This window comes from Saccopteryx bilineata, chromosome 1 (assembly GCF_036850765.1).
Source record: "Saccopteryx bilineata isolate mSacBil1 chromosome 1, mSacBil1_pri_phased_curated, whole genome shotgun sequence".
NCBI classification, from domain to species: domain Eukaryota; kingdom Metazoa; phylum Chordata; class Mammalia; order Chiroptera; family Emballonuridae; genus Saccopteryx; species Saccopteryx bilineata.
The window spans coordinates 109,613,782-109,631,217 of NC_089490.1; the positions used below are offsets into that span (position 1 = coordinate 109,613,782).

Below are 17,436 nucleotides of genomic sequence, written 5' to 3' on the forward strand. Positions count from 1 at the left end.
CAAGTATAAATCATTTCAATGGTGTTCCTTTTTTCCTGTAGATATATTTCTTTTTAAATATTCTGTCTTTTCTATATGTGCTTATTTTTACCCTTACCTTAGACTTTATTTGAGAGAGAGAGGTGTGTTGGAACCCAGCCATTTTTTTTTTTTTTTTTTGTAAAGATATATGTCTGTCTCACTTATTTGTTTCAATGGAAACTTAAGTCAGAGTGGGGGGAATTTCAGGGACAAGACCCAGAAATTCTAATTTCCAAATCTGCTTTCTCCAAAGATGGGATGGCTTTCTGGTTCATTTGGCAATCTCCCAGTCTTGCTCCACGGTTAGGATTAAATGACTCAAAACCAGGAGAGTTGATTAACAACATAGGGAAGGGGAGGGTACCAAAGTGCAAGAGAGGAGGGCTAATCACGTGGAGGGCCAGTGAATGGCATTTGTCAGGGTGACTTTCAACCTTCAATAGTCACCCTGGTGTGTTGTGGTGAAGAACCAGGAGTATCACTTGTTTTCAGATGGAGAAGAGCTGTCTGCCTTTGATCCTCCTTTAAGTCAAGTTGCTCATCACTGCCTAGAAAAGTATCTAATTCAGAGGACTGATGTGCCCACTTCGAACGTCTGCCTTTTGAGGGAAGTGAGAAAAAGTTAAAGACATATAGAAAGAATTAATAGTAGAAGGAAAGAAAAGACAAAGGAAAGGAAATGTGGAGACCCTAAAGCCAGAAAGAGAAATAGAGAAAGAAGCCAAGATGAAAGGGAAGAGAAAGACCACAGAATATAAAAGCCCAGGGGAATAAGAAGAGAACAAGAGAGAAAAGTAAACAGTGACCTATTGCTAAGAAAAGTTGTTCTCCTAAGTCCTCTAGGTCAAGAAGTCAGACAAGGCACAGAACATGGAAAGGAGGTAACGAACGCTCAGTACCTAATCCCGGAGAACCAGGCAGGGGCCCGATGGGAGTGAGAGCCCACACCGTGTTGGCCTTTGCCCTGGTATATTTCATCCAGGTAAGTTGTGAAAATGAAGCAATAAAGCTTTTGTTTTTGTTTCTCAGATATATCAACTCTCAGAAGAACCTGGGAGAAAATGAATGAGGGGAAAAGACATATATGGAACCAAGGGGGTGGTGGGAAATCAATAACTAGAATTGTTGTAGTAATATAATATATCTTAACTACTTTTATATATTTCCATATTTTTGTTTTTTATATTTCTATATATTTAATTACTCTAACGTATATTACTACAACAAGAATGTTTCCTCAGTATTATAGGGTGACATAGTGCCAGTGTTATGAATGACACCAGCAGTGAAAAGGGACAGAAATTAGAGCAACCATAGATACAAGGAGGATAACTATGGTTATTTAGAAATGCCATTTATGGATATAGATTTCATTCTTTTAGTCTCTTATCCCCTATCCCTCAAATTCCCAAGTAAATTATCTAAACTGGCTATGTAATTCTCTTAAACAGAGTTTCCCACATCAGCCTTGATACTATTCCTGAAGTTTATAGGCTTCTCCAGATCAGAAATAAGCTAAAAGAGAGAAAACTCATTAAAAATTCTTTGGATCTTTTATTTTTACCCATTAAAATTCAGAAGCCCCTGAGATTTTTATTGGCTGAGAAAGAAGTCACTTGACTGAAGGATTCTGGAAAAGCTGTCAAAGGGAAGATTACACAGCTATGAGATCTATTAAGAAGGAGAGCAAATGGAGGAACTGGCTACTATCAGGTCACTGTACAGCTCTTTGCAGGGAGTGGGCTGTTTCACTTCCTATAAGTTAAATTAATGTTTGAAAATTCATTTAGTTTTGTTTTTCTTGAATTTTCTTTTTGCTTCTTCTTCTCTCCCTTGACTTTCCTTTCCTTCTTTCCCATTTTCTTTTCTTTTTGCAACAGGTCTCAAAGAGGCATTTTATCTGCTGAATACTTTAGGTGTTTCTGGCCTTTAGTAGAGAAAATGAAACAATGTACCAAGGCTGGGTGGAAGAAACACACTTTGTATTCTTAGTGGCCAACTATTTTACATTAAAACCAAACCAGGAGTTTCTCAAGTGTTATTAGTAGAGAACAGCTTTTAGTGCTTTTATAAAATCCTTTTCTGAAACGTCTGAGTATATGTGTGCCCCTCACCCATAAAATCTCAATAAATATAAAATCTCTGTTTCTTTCTAGAGAACCTCTGTGGTCTTTTTTTTTTTTTTTTGATTTCCTGAAATAGTAAGTCAAGTTATTGAAAGAGAAAAACAGTTTCTGGGAAAAAAGAAATTACCTAGAGAGGTTTTTATTTTTTTTGTCAGAGACAGAGTCAGAGAGAGGGACAGACAGGCAGGAAGGGAGAGAGATGAGAAGCATCAATTCTTCATTGTGGCACCTTAGTTGTTCATTGTTTGCTTTCTCATATGTGCTTTGACCTGGGGGCTCCAGCAGACTGAATAACCCCTTGCTCAAGCCAGCAACCTTGGGCTCAAGCCGGTGACCTTGGGGTCTCGAGCCTGGGTCCTGCGCATCCCAGTCTGATACTCTATCCACTGAACCAACACCTGGTCAAGCACCTAGAGAGGTTTTAGAAGGAGAAAGTAAACTGAAATATAAGGTAGGAGGATTGGAAGGTTTCCTGTACAGGGTTGAAGGTACTTGATAACAATGTCAAGGAGTTGTTGGAGCAGATTTGTCCCTGGTTCTATTAACTCATTATATATATTGAGTTTCATTTGAATTATGGCCAAACCAAGAGGTGTGTGGAGTTGGTCGTGTTACTTAAACCCTTACATCTAGTCCCTTAACTATTTAAAACAAGGTTAAATATACCCAATTATATCATTATTGTGATAAAATGTTATGAAATAATAAAAATTCTCAGCCATCTGACTAGTATATAGTAGCTGTTGGAATCCATGGGAGTCCAAAAGCCCAGAGTAACAGATTTTATTGAAAGAAAGAAAGGAACCCCGATGGGCACTTCTTCGGGGGAGAAGAGCACAGGTTACAGACTAGGGGCGAATTATATAGTGTTTGGGAGAGCGGGAGGGGATACTGAGGCAAAAGTTCTGGTATGTTCTCTTTTATGGTTTTTAGGATTTCAGCTTTCTGGAATGCTCCTTCTTGGGGCAGGTTGACCAGCTTCCTGGAATTCTTGTCTCAGGGGCGATAGCACAGTAAGGGTCTGACAGATAAGTGGAACATCAAGAGGGCAGTTTGGAATTCACTTATCTATCATTTCTCAACTCTGTGGTTACATATAAAAGACAGGCAGTTATTAATTTTATAATATATGGTGGGGAGTGACGAGGAGAAAGAGGAGAAAAAATTGGAAAATTATGCTTCTTTTAGAAAGAACACAAGAAGGGAACCTTGCCAAGCCAAGTCCTCATCCAGTTAAGGAGATCATCAATTTCTGTGCTGTAAGGTCTGAACCAGGCAATGTCTCCGAAAACCTGAGTGAGGAAGTAAAAAATTTTTGCGAGGTAATAATTGTGAATTGCTTGCTGAGAGCACTGATTGAACAGGGTGACATGGTGATACATAATCTCCTGGATGAGCCTCATGAGACGTGCTGGTCTGGTTCCTCTGGAATGGGAGGACATGTGGAGATTTTTAGACACCAGGAACCTGTTGGTGTAAGTTTTTAGAAGGACTGAATATGTGTGGTTTAAAAGGAAGGAGGTTTGGAGAACATTCAGGAGGTAACTTCTCGGGCTGAGGGGAGGCTCTTTTTGCTGTCATCCCTACCTATTTGATAATTCCCTTGTGAAGTTTTCCTTGGGGTATTGGGGAATAGGAGTGTAGGAGCATTTGATTGTAGGTAATTCTAGAGATTTCTCTCATCTGGGCCTGTAGAAACTTGATAAAGAAGGGGCAAGTATTTGGAGATCAGGAATGCAGAGATAAGGAGGGTTGTATAGCGGGGGTGAAAGTTCTTCCATGGTAAAGTTAGAGATATTCTTTCCTGGAAGCCCTGGAGCGAGAAGTTAGTTTGAGTTAAAAGAAATGTTTTATGTCTGTTTGTAGGCTCTTCTTCAGCCAAGAAGACCCAGCGATCTTGTCCCCTTACTATGTGAAGGGTAAAAAGACTGAGAAGCGTTAAGATGTGAATGTTTTTTATTCTTCTAGTTCTTCAAGGATATGGGAGAGCTTTAGGGTTAGGGGACCTGTAGGGGTTGAAAGATAGGATTTAGGAAATTTGCTGATATAGGGTTTCAGATTTTTCTGTTTTGCGAGGGCAGGTTTTAGGGTTGGTGTGTAGGGTTAGGTAGATTTTTCCAATTTTCTTATTGGTGAAGGTTTGCATGTGGTTCTGTAAGAAACTAGTGAACAAACATAAGAGGCAGGGTCCAAAAGTTAGAAAAATAAATAAGAGAGTGAGTGGACCAATGAAAGGCAATAGTCAAGACACCCAGTTTGTGCGAAACTGATTCCATGTTTACGAATTCACTGGGCTTCAGAAGGAGAGAGAGAGAGTAGGAATAAGACAGGAATGTCGCCATTCCCCCTGCCCCTAGACCTACTTTTGTAGAGATTCCTAAAGCAACAAGAAGAGAAATTACCTGTATAGCTTGTTTGGTCCTTAGATTAATAAGTAGTGTACTAGGAATTGAAAGAGGCTGATGGGGTGGAATTAGGTTGATATTTGGGGTGAGATAGATTAGGGTATAGGTTTTTGTCCAATTAGTCAGGAGACACATATAGGTGTTGGTCCCACACAAGTAGAAAGACTCTGACTGGGTGATACAGGATGAGAGGTGAATAGAGAACAGAAGGACAAGGGGTCAATTTTGTTTCTCTGTTTCTGAGCTCCAGATGGTCAGGGTGGAGGAAAGAGTCATCCCAATAAATGGGGAGATTAGAGGATCGTTAGCTAGGATGACTGATTAAACATTCTTTGAAAACCAGTTTTCTGATTGTTCAAATTCTTTTTTCTCAGTACAAACCTCCTACAACCTGCATAAACCTTCTACAACTTACATAAAACTTCAACTTTCATAAACTTTCTTATCCAGAAATAACTGGCCTTCATAACAACTTGTTTTTCCTTTTTTTTTTTCAAAAGTATTTCCATACCTTATACCTTCTATTATCAAAACCATACAATTCCTTTTTAGTCAGAACTCTTGAGTTAAAAAATTTTAACCTTAGTGACAATTAAGTTGACTTTCTTTTTACCCTAGTTTCCCTTTTTCCAAAGTCTGATTAAAAGAGTCCTTAATTTTTCATATATTTGCCATATGTAGACCAACAAGCTTCAGCTTTGTGGTTGGAGTAAGGCATTCCATTTTTCTATTTTAGCAGCAGTGGGAGTTGTCAGGATCACGGTGTGTGGACCTGTCCACGTGAAAGTCAGTCCTTGGGTGATGTACTGCTGGAAGCGCCTCTTGGACAGTCTTTCAACAGGCGCTTGATTTTACAAAAATCCTGCAAGTACTTAGGGAAAGGGTGGTTACATTTCTACACTTTGCAGTTAGAGTTTAAGTCCTAGTGAGCACTGCTTCTAACTGAAATTAGCAGCAGGTCCTAGCCTTCAATAGGCATGGGGCATTGAGACAAGAGGAATAAAGGAGATATTATACATTAAATAAAGTAACAAAATCAGACTCTCAATACTCACAGTAGAGATCTTTGAGGGATAAATAAAACTTAAATATTCAGGCAAGGCATAGTAGATGGCCCTTGTGTTTATGAGAAATGAGATCAGTTTATCTGCCACTTGGAAGAAATACCTTAGGCTCGTGAATGATGTCCTTGGGCCTTCAGTAGCATTTCCCAGTATGCTGGGCAAGGTCAGGTCACAGGTAGCTGGAGAAGTCTAGAAGAGACTGAACCCTCCCTCCATGGAGCAAGGGGGCAGCTTACCTTCTCATGTCCCTCTTTCCACAGCAAAGATGTTATCTCTTGTTGGGGCTGGGAAGCCTGGCAGGCTTCAGTTCAATGACCTTCCTTTCCACTCTGGAGCAGGGCCCTGATGGAATCCTATGAAGCCCTTTAGGGTGCTGGAGCCTTTAAGAGCATATGCCAAAAGCTGGTATTTCTTGACTTCTTTTGGGCCTTATTTGTCTTTTCTGTTACTTCCTTGGCCATTATAGACCTTAAAAGCCATGCTCACAAGATCTCACTGAGGGTTTGACTAAGAGCAAAATTGGGAATTCACTGTTTAAAGAAGCCTACTAGACTGAGGAAAGAAAAGATTTAATATGTGGTGGTAGGTGGTTGGAGACAGCAGAGGGTCTGAGTTTGATTTAGGGTGACAGCTCAGGTGGTGGGGGGTTAAGGTGATGCCCAGATAGACTACGGACTGAGAATGAAATTGAGCCTTAGCAGAGAAGACACGATATCCCTTTACAGCAGTGATCCCCAACCTTTTTTGGCCATGGACTGGTTTAATATCAGAAAATATTTTCACAGACTGGCCTTTAGGGTGGGAAGGATAAATGTATCACATGACCAAGACAAGCATTAAGAGTGAGTCTTAGATGGATGTAACAGAGGGAATCTGGTCATTTTTAAAAAATAAAACGTTGTTCAGACTTAAATATAAATAAAATGGAAATAATGTAAGTTATTTATTCTTTCTCTGTGGACCGGTACCAAATGGCCCAAGGACTGGTATCGGTCCGTGGCCCGGGAGTTGGGGACCACTGCTTTACAGTGAGGAAGTTAAGAAGGGGGCGGTGTGTCTCCTTGAGGCAGGCAGGGAGGGGCTGCAGAGGAGTAGGTTATTTACATATTTTAAGAGTGTACTAATTTTGAGATTGCATGTTGCTAAATCCTGAGCTAGTGCCTGCCCAAACAGGTGTAGGCTGTTTTTGATCCCCTAGGGTAAGATAGTCCATGTAAATTGCTGGGCTTCATTAGTGTCCAGATCAGTTTAAATAAAGATAAATGCAAACAGGAAATAAGAGTCAGGGTGTAGAGGAATGATAAAAAAGGCATTCTTGAGGTCTAGGACCCTAAAGTGAGTGGTGTTTGAGGGAATGTGTGACAGTAACTTGTAGACATTAGGGACTACTGGATGGAGGGGAATTAATGCCTCATTGATTAGATGTAAGGCTTGTATGAGGTGATAAGCCCCTGAAGGTTTTTGAACAGGAAGGATGGGAGTATTGCAGGGAGAGTCCATGGGGATGAGTAAGCCTGGCTTAAGAGGTGGGTAATTATTGGTTTAAGGCCTTAGAAACAGACAGTTACACATTAAACAAAGACTTTTACATAAAAGTTATGAATTAAGGAATTTAAATGAGCACGCTTTACTTGTTTCAATTCAAATTATACTAGAGATATTTTCTGACAAAGAGACAAGACGGATTACTTACTCACATAGCTAAATATACAATTCTGCTTTTTTTAAGCTTTTCGAGATGGCAGGGATTTGCCAGCATAGAGGGGAGGAAAGGAGAAAGCAGACGAATGGACAGTGTGAGCAGCTGGATGGAAAAGAAGGAGGGTCAGAATCTGCAGGAGGAGGAAGTTAAAGTACTGGTGTGGCACCACGTGGTCAGAAGAGTAAAAAGATTTAGAGCTCTGAAGAGAGGGGAGAGGACGAGGGGTAGTGGAAGGCACAGTCAGTCTCTGAGAAGGGGTAAGGATGGGTCGAAGAAGAAAAAAAGACAGCCAAGCCGGTGGGGTGCGGGAATGGGTCAAAGAATTAAAAAGGACAGAGCTGTCCATCTGTAAGGAGGGAGGAGGGGTTTAAGAACACTGTGGAGAAGGGAGGGGCCTCTGGCCAGCAGGGGAGGAGAGAGACTGGTGAATGAGAAAACAAGATTTAGTGAAGGGAAGGGGCTTTCTGGAGGGAAGAGACTCCAGCAAAAGAGATTTGCAGAGGGACCAGAGAGGAGTCCCGAGAGAGGGGTGCCCCCAGGGGTCAGGCAGGAGGGAGAGAGTTGGGAGTCTGTGGAGAAGGAAAGATTAGGAGCGAAGGTTTTAGATGAGGTTTCTCTGGCCAAAAACGGCCTGCGTGTAGAACAGAAGGCACAGGAACTAAGGACAGGAGAGAAGGGAGAAGAAAAGCTGTACATAAGGAATCTCTGATGCCCTCCTTGTCCGGTGGCAGAAATTGTCAAGATCTCTTAGGATATTGTAATCGAATGTCCTGTTTTCAGGCCAATGGGAGTCATTGTCTAATCTGTACTGAGGCCATGCTGTGTTACAGAAGATTAATTTCTTCGGTTTGAGGTCTGAGAAAACAAGTTGGGTGAGGTTTTTTATGAGACATCCTAGAGGGGTCTGGTTGAAAGGCTTAGACTCTGAAGAGCCGTGGAGACAGGTGAGCAAGAGGGGGCATCCCCGCCTTTTGTCACTGTCCCAAGGGGAGAGAATCTCCGTGTGGGGGAGTCGTCCCTGATAGAAGTCGTCACCACCTGTTCAGGGAGCTCCGAGGACGAGAAGTCTGAGAGAGTGGAGAGGTTTGGCTAGGCACCTAGTCTTTCGTGCAGTCCACTGAGACTGAAAGTCAAACCCCTCAAAATGTGAGGCGTGTCAGAGAAAACCATCTGACCAGGAAGGGGTGTTTTTAGAGAGAAATTTAGAGGCCAACCGGGGAAGGAGAGGGAGAAACTCCTTACCTTTCTCTGGTCCGGCAGGGCTTCAGGACAGGGTTAGACTGCTGGCCAATCAACCTACAATTACATGTCCAAACAGAATCAGGGAGTAAGCCTGAGATGAGCTGCTGCTGCCCACTGCTTCCCTGGTTGTAAGTTTGGACGGCAAAGAGGGATCATCCAGGCAGTTAGTACCCTGTCTTGAGTTTCGGCACCAAATGATGGAATCCATGGGAGTCCGAAAGACCAGAGTAACAGATTTTATTGAAAGAAAGAAAGGAACCCTGCCGGGCACTTCTCTGGGAGAAGAGCACTGGTTATAGACTAGGGGCAAATTATATAGTGTTTGGGAGAGCCTGAGGGGATACTGAGGCAAAAGTTCTGGCATGTTCTCTTTTATGGTTTTTAGGATTTCAGCTTTCTGAAATGCTCCTTCTTGGGGCAGGTTGACCAGCTTCCTGAAATTCCTCTGTCTCAGGGGTGATAGTCCAATAAGGGTGAGGTCTGACAGATAAGTGGAACATCAAGAGGGCAGTTTGAAATTCACTTATCTATCAGTAGCTATTCAATAAGTATCTTTCCCCCTCCTTCTCTTGTATGTGTGTTATTGGTGTGCCAAGGACATGGAAAGAGCAGTGCAGCAGAATTCAGTTTGCAGTGGGAAGGAATTAGGAAGACAGTAACAATGTGCTGAGAGGCAGATCATGCAATTTCTAGGACAAATTGATATAAATGCTGCCTCTCATTCACAAAGGCAGTAATGCTCAGCCATCACAAGAGAGAGAGAGATAGAGAGAGAGAAAGGAAGGAAGGAAAGAAGGAAGGAAGGAAGGAAGGAAGGGAGGAAGGAAGGAAGAAAGGAGGGAAGGGAAGGAAAGAAGGAATTAGATATCTGCTCTTCTAAATTCTCTCACCTCAAGTGTCGTAATGAATAAACATGGGCTAGATGAAAACAAGCAGTCCTAACCATGGCTGACCGGATGACCTTGTCCTCCTAAATACCATGCTCTCACCAACTGATCTAACATAACACAGTCACAGGGGTGACTGATAGGCTTCTGGGCAGAGCAGATCAGACAACTTCCCTGTCTGAGACTATTTTTTTCCTTCCTACAGCTCCCTCAGGCAAGATGCGAGGAGAACTGTGTCAGTCCTGAACAGTAAGTATCTGAGAGTCCAAACAGGGAAGAAGGAGAGGCAGACAGACAACAACACACAAAACAAGGTCAAGATGTCATCAGTGTCTGTAACTTCCCTTCTTTCTACTTAAATGGGCATCAACCCACTTATCTCACAGATAGATTATTCCAAAATAAAGACATACATTTATGTCATCCTAAATACTCAAAATAACACTGCTGACAACATTTTTTCAAAGCCAGCCTTCCCAACAAAGCAGCAGACTTCATCTCAATGTTTGAAGTTATAGACATTTGCAGTCGACTTTCTCACTTGTGTTTTTCAGTGGCTCATCAAGACAGACTGGATTCAATGCCTTAGTCACAGGCAGATATATCTCGGTGATTTCCAAAGCTGCATCACCACTACAGATTTAAAGAGCATATTTTATTTTTAAGGCACATTAATATTTATGGCAGACTTAATGTAGGTATTACTTTGAAATAATTACCCCTTAATCTAAACCTGTCACAAATAGTTCTTATGTAGACACTGAGGACATAAAGATAAAAAAGGATCAGGATTCATCCTCTTGGCAGTAAACAATTTTTTTTTTTTTACATAGGCAGAGATAGACAGGGACAGACAGACAGGAATGGAGAGAGAAATGAGAAGCATCAATCATTAGTTTCTCGTTGTGTGTTGTGACTTCTTAGTTGTTCATGGATTGCTTTCTCATATGTGCCTTGACCGCGGGCCTTCAGCAGACCGAGTAACCCCTTGCTGGAGCCAGAGACCTTGGGTCCAAGCTGGTGAGCTTTTTTTGCTCAAGCCGGATGAGCCTGCGCTCAAGCTGGCGACCTTGGGGTCTCAAACCTGGGTCCTTCCGCATCCCAGTCCAACGCTCTATCCACTGCGCCACCACCTGGTCAGGCTAAACAAGTTTTTTAAGAAAAAGCATGGACAGTTTACACAGAAGACTTGCTCAGGCTGAAGGAAAACACAAATTTAGATGGGAAGAGTTTCCCCATAGCCAAGTATGTTACACCCAAGGGGAATAGTGATGGCCTTGATTACTGGCACACTCTCTCTGAGGTTTCAGGCATCACCACAGGAAGAGACATTTTTAATGGGATCAGGATGGTAATGTTGTAGAAATAGAAGATACTTTGAATAAATAGGAAATGTGAGAAAACCTGGAGGGTTCGTGGTGCAGTGAAAAGGCCCATTGTATGTTCCACAACTGCACAACCAAAGAGAGGCTATAGAGTGCAGTTCAATGGATTTCTTCTTTTTTTGTGTGTGTGTGAGAGGAGTGGAGATAGTAAGACAGACTCCCACATATGCCCAGACCGGGATCTGCCCTCTGGGGCCAATGCTAGCATAAGGAGCTATCCTCAGTGCCCAGGGCCATGCTCGAACCAATTGAGCCACTGGCTGTGGGAAGGGAATGGAAGAGGGGGAGAGAGTGGAAAAGCAGATGGCTGCTTCCCCTGTGTGCCCTGACAGGGAATTGAACCCAGGATGTTCATACAATGGGTCAACACTCTATCCACTGAGCAACTGGCCAGGGCCATTCCATGGATTTCAATAGAGCAAAATATTAGAAAGTATTATTAGATTTACTCATCTTTAGAGACAAACACACATTTTCTATCCCTTCTTCCCACTTCTGAATTTATCACATGCTCCTTCTTTCATACAATCTAGATTTTTTTTATCTCTATAGAGAAAATTTATAATTGTTTTAGTTAATTCAGAATGATTAAATTGGTTTCTACAATTTCCTCGTTTTGTTTGGCTTCAGCTGTTACATATATCGGTTTTGAATCTGGGTGTGAAAATTTAGGGCCCTTTCTATAGTTTTTATGATTATGTTGGCTCTTTTTGCAACAACTTATAAAACATAAATTACAAACTTTGTTGCTTTTTTTTTTCATGCTTATAATTGAAATTTTTTGTTTAAATTTTATTGACCTCAAACATATAAAAACCTTAACTTTTACATCCACTTTCAAACTTATCGTTGTGCATTAAAAGTCCTTTCTTGGTAATTCTCATTGTAATTGTTTACAACAGGGGTCCCCAAACGTTTTACACAGGGGGCCAGTTCACTGTCCCTCAGACGTTGGAGGGCTGGACTATAAAAAAAACTATGAACAAATCCCTATGCACACTGCACATATCTTATTTTAAAGTAAAAAAAACAAAACGGGAACAAATACAATATTTAAAATAAAGAACAAGTAAATTTAAATAAACAAACTGACCAGTATTTCAACGGGAACTATGGGCCTGCTTTTGGCTAATGAGATGGTCAATGTCCAGTTCCATATTTGTCACTGCTAGCCGTAACAAGTGATATGACGTGCTTCCGGAGCTGTGATGCATGCATCCCGCGTCACGGGAAGTATTGATAGTACTGCATGTGAGCCACGCAGCACTCTGTGCTCCTCTCACTAACCACCAATGAAAGAGGTGCCCCTTCTGGAAGTGCAAAGTGTGGTGGGGGCTGAATAAATGGCCTCAGGGGGCCACATGCGGCCTGCGGGCCGGGCTGTAGTTTGGAGACCCCTGGTTTACAACAATGGGCATGGTTACATGTTCCATTAACACTGTTTTATTATCACAATTTTGGTTTATCTTATAATGATTTGCAAAATGATTTATACAATGCCGTCTATAATATAAAACTTTAAGGTATCCCATTACACAATAGATTCAACTGATTGTGTTGAAGTCAATATAACCTGATAAGCTTTTATTATAACAGGTATTGTAATTGTTGTAACTTATTGTTCACATTCTGGAATCATAGCAGTCATTAACTGTATTTTTATTGCAAAAAACTTTATTCTTTCTTTATAGTTGCCTGACGACAGATTGGGTACATCTCTGGTATATATGGTAAGTTTCAGCTGCAATACCCATAAAGACATTTAAAGGGGACTCTATTTTTCTCAGAGGTGTTTTTTAAGGTTTTTTAGTTTTAAAATATTTGACAGCAGGAAAAATGTATGTGTGAGACAGCCAGCCTACTTACCTGGCATCACATGGGATGAGGTTTCTTTACCTTATGGCTACCGTATGTGGCAACATGCCAGGATTTCCTATTTCAATACCATCTCAGCCAACATCGACAGATTACTGTGCACATTCTGAGATCAGCTCTAGAAATAGCCTATAGAGATTACTTCAGGAAAGTGAAAAGTAACCCTTTCAAACCACATTGAATTTCTTGGTGACTTTTGTAACAAACTGACTTAGTCTTGCTGACAAAACAAGGAAGTATCTATGTGAAGTGAAAACCTTAAAATTAAAATCTTATAATTACTCTATAAAATATTCACACAAGAATCAAAATGCAGACAAGGAAGGCTGATTACGCCAGAGTTGGGAATGCCAGCGGACCCCAGAGCTCTGGCTGCCCCTGGGCTCCTTGCAGGTTGCTGGTAGTAATCGGTGCGCTGCTTCTCCTGTGTGGCCTGACGTCTGTGTGCTTCCGCTGCTGTCTGAGTCGCCGGCAAAACCGGGAAGATGAGGGCCGGCCACCCTATGAAGTGACAGTCATCGCTTTTGATCATGATAACACTCTCCAGAGCACGATCACTTGTGAGTACACTGACATGATACATGGAAAGTGAACCCACGTTTAAACAAACAATTAGGATTTTATAGCAGTATAAAAACACGAATTGGATGTTAAAGATTACAGAACTCAGACTGGTTTTAATCACAGAGAAGTCTGAAGATGAGGTGACCGGGCTCTCCTGAACGCTGTATTCACAACTACTGCCCTTGACTGATGATGGGGTAAGGGAAGAGATAAAATGTTGAGGACAATGTTGTAATGTTCTTTTTAAGCAGAATTGCCCAGTTCATAAGTAGTTATTTTAATAAAATTATTTTAAGCTTTAAGCATATCTTTTTTCCAAAAATGTCTTGGAATTTGTAAAAAAATGTTACATATTTTAATCTATAATTTTTATATATTTAGAAAAATTTGTCATGTGTGCTTTCAGTTCTTTATTCTCCAAGTCTTGTACGCTGAGTACATGCCCCAGCATCCCTTTGATGATCCTAAGACATTTTATTTTCTTCCGTTCTCTTTTCTAGATTATATTCTTTACTAAAATTGAAGAACAGCAGGTGGCAAAACACAGGGATATTTATTTTATTTCTTCACCTTTTTTTTTTTTTTACCTAGACAGAGAGAGGGATAGACAGGGACAGACAGACAGGAACGGAGAGATGAGAAACATCAATCATTAGTTTTTTGTTGCGCATTGCGACACTTTAGTTGTTCATTGATTGCTTTCTCATATGTGCCTTGACCATGGGGCTACAGCAAACCCAGTAATCCCTTGCTCGAGCCAGCGACCTTGGGTCCAAGCTGGTAAGCTTTGCTCAAACCAAATGAGCCCATGCTCAAGCTGGCGACCTTGGAGTCTCGAACCTGAGTCTTCTGCATCCCAGTCTGATGCTCTATCCACTGCGCCACCTCCTGGTCAGGCATGATATTTGTTTTGTAAAGAGAACAATGTGGTGTGCTGTTGTTCACCTTTCCTACCTTCCAGTTCTCATAATCATTTTAAGAAAAGATAAATAAGGCAGAAGTAAATATTTCTAAGGAATCTACAGCATCAGTGGGTTGGTCTAAAGCAGGGGTCCCCAAACTACGGCCCGTGGGCCACATGCAGCCCCCTGAGGCCATTTAATCCGACCCCCACCGCACTTCCGGAAGGGGCACCTCTTTCATTGGTGGTCAGTGAGAGGAGCATAGTTCCCATTGAAATACTGGTCAGTTTGTTGATTTAAATTTACTTATTCTTTATTTTAAATATTGTATTTGTTCCTGTTTTTTTTTTTTTACTTTAAAATAAGATATGTGCAGTGTGCATAGGGATTTGTTCATAGTTTTTTTTTATAGTCCGGCCCTCCAACGGTCTGAGGGACAGTGAACTGGCCCCCTGTGTAAAAAGTTTGGGGACCCCTGGTCTAAAGGGCTCTAAATCTAACAAGGGTGAGATACGGGACCACAATTTACATTATTTGTGGATACCACAAAATGACAGGGTCTTTTAGCAGGAAGTGAAGTTGGTTTCTAAACAATGTTCACAGGATTTTCATAACATTGGTGGCAGAGAGCTGACAATGTGTTTGGATGCTTGGCAAAAGTAAAGGGAAATTCAGTGAGTTGTAAGTGTGATTTCTGAAGATGTCACATTTACCTTAGCTCTATTCCTTCTTCCCTTGTGCTACCAGCCTTGCAGTCAGTGTTTGGCCCTGCGGCGCGGAGAATCCTGGCGGTGGCCCACTCCCACAGCTCCCTGGGTCAGCTGCCCTCCTCCATGGACACGCTCCCAGGGTATGAGGAAGCTGTTCACATGAGCCGCTTCACTGTCGCAAGGTGTGGGCAGAAAGCACCTGACCTACCCCCAGTGCCAGAAGAAAAGCAGCTGCCTTCAACAGAGAAGGAGTCTCCTCGGATAGAACACTCTTCACATTGATAAAAACTTCAGTGTTATAAATAGGGTGGGGGTATCCTTAGAGTCAGTAAAGAAAGATAAATGGAACTTTTTTTTTTTGCTAACTTTCAGAAGATTTAGGATGACATCTAAACCTCATTCAGTGTAAAAGATGGATTCCAACTCTTCATTTCCAGCCACATATATGTCCTTATATGGAATAATATGGAATGCTCTAATTGAGAGCTCTCATTCTTTATTCAACACCAAACTTTGCAACTAACTTCTAGCAATGCTTATTACTACCAAGCCAAGAAAGCACCAAGGGTTTCTGGAATTCCTTCAACTATTAAGCTCGTTTACGACATGATACTGAAAGTTGCTCTTCTCTGCCAGCTGGTAGATAGAATGCACTTGAGGAGAAAGACAGCCATAAGCATTAATGCACCAAATTCACGCCTCCTTTAGAGAGAACACCCGCTTCTATACTGAATGACAATGATACTATTGGACAAATGTAATACCTAACTGGATATCTAGAACCAGGGGTGAGATTACAGGTATGGGTTAAGAGTACAGAGTATCCACTGAAGTGCCAAATATCAAGGTCTTTCTTTCACTTTGGTCTTTCCTACCCGTGGTATAGGACGCTGCACAGAGTGCAGTAACAGTTCTATTCATTTTTTAGCTCCACTGCTGTGAACACATGTATGCACATGTATGCATTCTTTTTTTACTCTGAAAGAATAACATTGCTTGGCTTTTTTCCTCCTTCCTGCTTTGACCACTTAAAAGTCGTGTCTAGTGACAAACACTGTAGTCTCTAATGGTGGCTTGCAGTGCCACCTAGTGGAGTATTCATAGAATGGCATTCTATTATTGGAGCCTATTGGCATATTTCTCCAGGTCCTGGAACACTAACTGAACTAGGCCTGGATGGGATCCTTCTCAAGACACTATCCTGTTGAGAAATGTTAAGCTGTCCACCTAACATACTACCTCCCAAATATAGTACAATTGGAAAATTGAGGAAGTGAAGTATGTTTGGCAAAAAAAACTATTCACCAGTGACCTAACTAACTCAATGAAATGTGTGTTTTGTTTTGTTTTTTTTCAGAGACAGAGAGTCAGAGAGATGGATAGACAGGGACAGACAGACAGGAACGGAGAGATGAGAAGCATCAATCATTAGTTTTTCATTGCGCATTGCGACACATAGTTGTTCATTGATTGCTTTCTCATATGTGCCTTGACCGTGGGGCTACAGCAGACCGAGTAACCCCTTGCTCGAGCCAGCCACCTTGGGTCCAAGCTGGTGAGCTTTTGCTCAAACCAGATGAGCCCGCGCTCAAGCTGGGGACCTCGGGATCTCGAACCTGGGTCCTTGGCATCCCAGTCCGACGCTCTATCCACTGTGGCACCACCTGGCCAGGCTCAATGAAATCTTTAATGCACAGTTTTCTCATCTGTAAAATAGGCGAGAAATAATAACCTCACAGATTTGTTGTGAAGATCAGATAAGCTAATCTATATTGCAAGATCTGTAAAGTATTATGCACATGCATTGTTGTTATTCTTGGTACAGATATCTAATTTTCACTTGCCTGCCATGATTCTACTGAAAATTATCTTCTGACTTGTCCTTTTGCTGTGTTATTGCTAAGTCATAGCTGAAGTAACTTTATTTCATCAATAAAATTTGTTAACTGAGGAAAATAATTAAAGATATGTGACTCTTACTATATTCTGTGTAGAGGTAAAGAACATTTGAGACAATTCATTTATTAGGGAATTAGCGCCAGTGCTCAGAGAGACATCACAGAGCCCGGGAATGGTTGATTAACACAGCGCCTCATGAAATACATTCTTGGAGGTAGGTTCACTCAGCCCAGCCAGAGGGAAAACATTCTGAGGATAACCTGCTGGTGATCCACATTTATCCTGCGTCATTTATCAAATTGCCTCTGGGAATTGTTGAAATGCATAAATTGTTAATAACACCTGAGTTGGCCTTGTTTTAACACTGCCAAGTGAACCTTTTCATTATCACATGTTCCAAAACATGTCATTAGCTCAAGATAACACAGTCTTCAAGAAGTTAAAATGTAATCAGGTATAAAAAGATCTTGAAAGAAATCCTGTCTTATTCTAAAGAGATCTGTCTGCCCCATCTCTCCCTGCGCCTCTCCACAGTCATTCCATTTTGTCACAAGCTGGTAGTACCTGTTTGGTTTCACTTCTTTATCTACTCAATCTAAGACATCTGTTAATCAGATCAAGCACTTCCACCACTTTAGACTTTCCTCACATCTA

At 41.4% G+C, this 17,436-nt stretch overlaps 1 protein-coding gene across 1 annotated transcript; it reads left to right on the forward strand.

Moving 5' to 3' along the window:
- Window positions 1-437: 437 nt before the first annotated feature.
- TMEM52B (transmembrane protein 52B) lies at window positions 438-16,842 on the forward strand. Its single transcript, XM_066253159.1, has 5 exons — window positions 438-1,003; window positions 9,653-9,696; window positions 12,524-12,562; window positions 13,101-13,267; window positions 14,921-16,842. Exons 1-5 carry the CDS (start codon window positions 950-952, stop codon window positions 15,163-15,165), a joined length of 549 nt encoding a protein of 182 aa, XP_066109256.1. The 5' UTR covers window positions 438-949; the 3' UTR covers window positions 15,166-16,842.
- The last annotated feature ends 594 nt before the right edge of the window (window positions 16,843-17,436 follow it).

Coding starts and splice junctions, on each gene's coding strand:
- TMEM52B (XM_066253159.1), top strand. CDS start 950: ATGGGAGTGAGAGCCCACACCGTGTTGGCCTTTGCCCTGGTATATTTC. Junction 1,004..9,652: donor CCCTGGTATATTTCATCCAG/GTAAGTTGTGAA, acceptor TCCTTCCTACAG/CTCCCTCAGGCAAGATGCGA. Junction 13,268..14,920: donor TCTCCAGAGCACGATCACTT/GTGAGTACACTG, acceptor TTGTGCTACCAG/CCTTGCAGTCAGTGTTTGGC.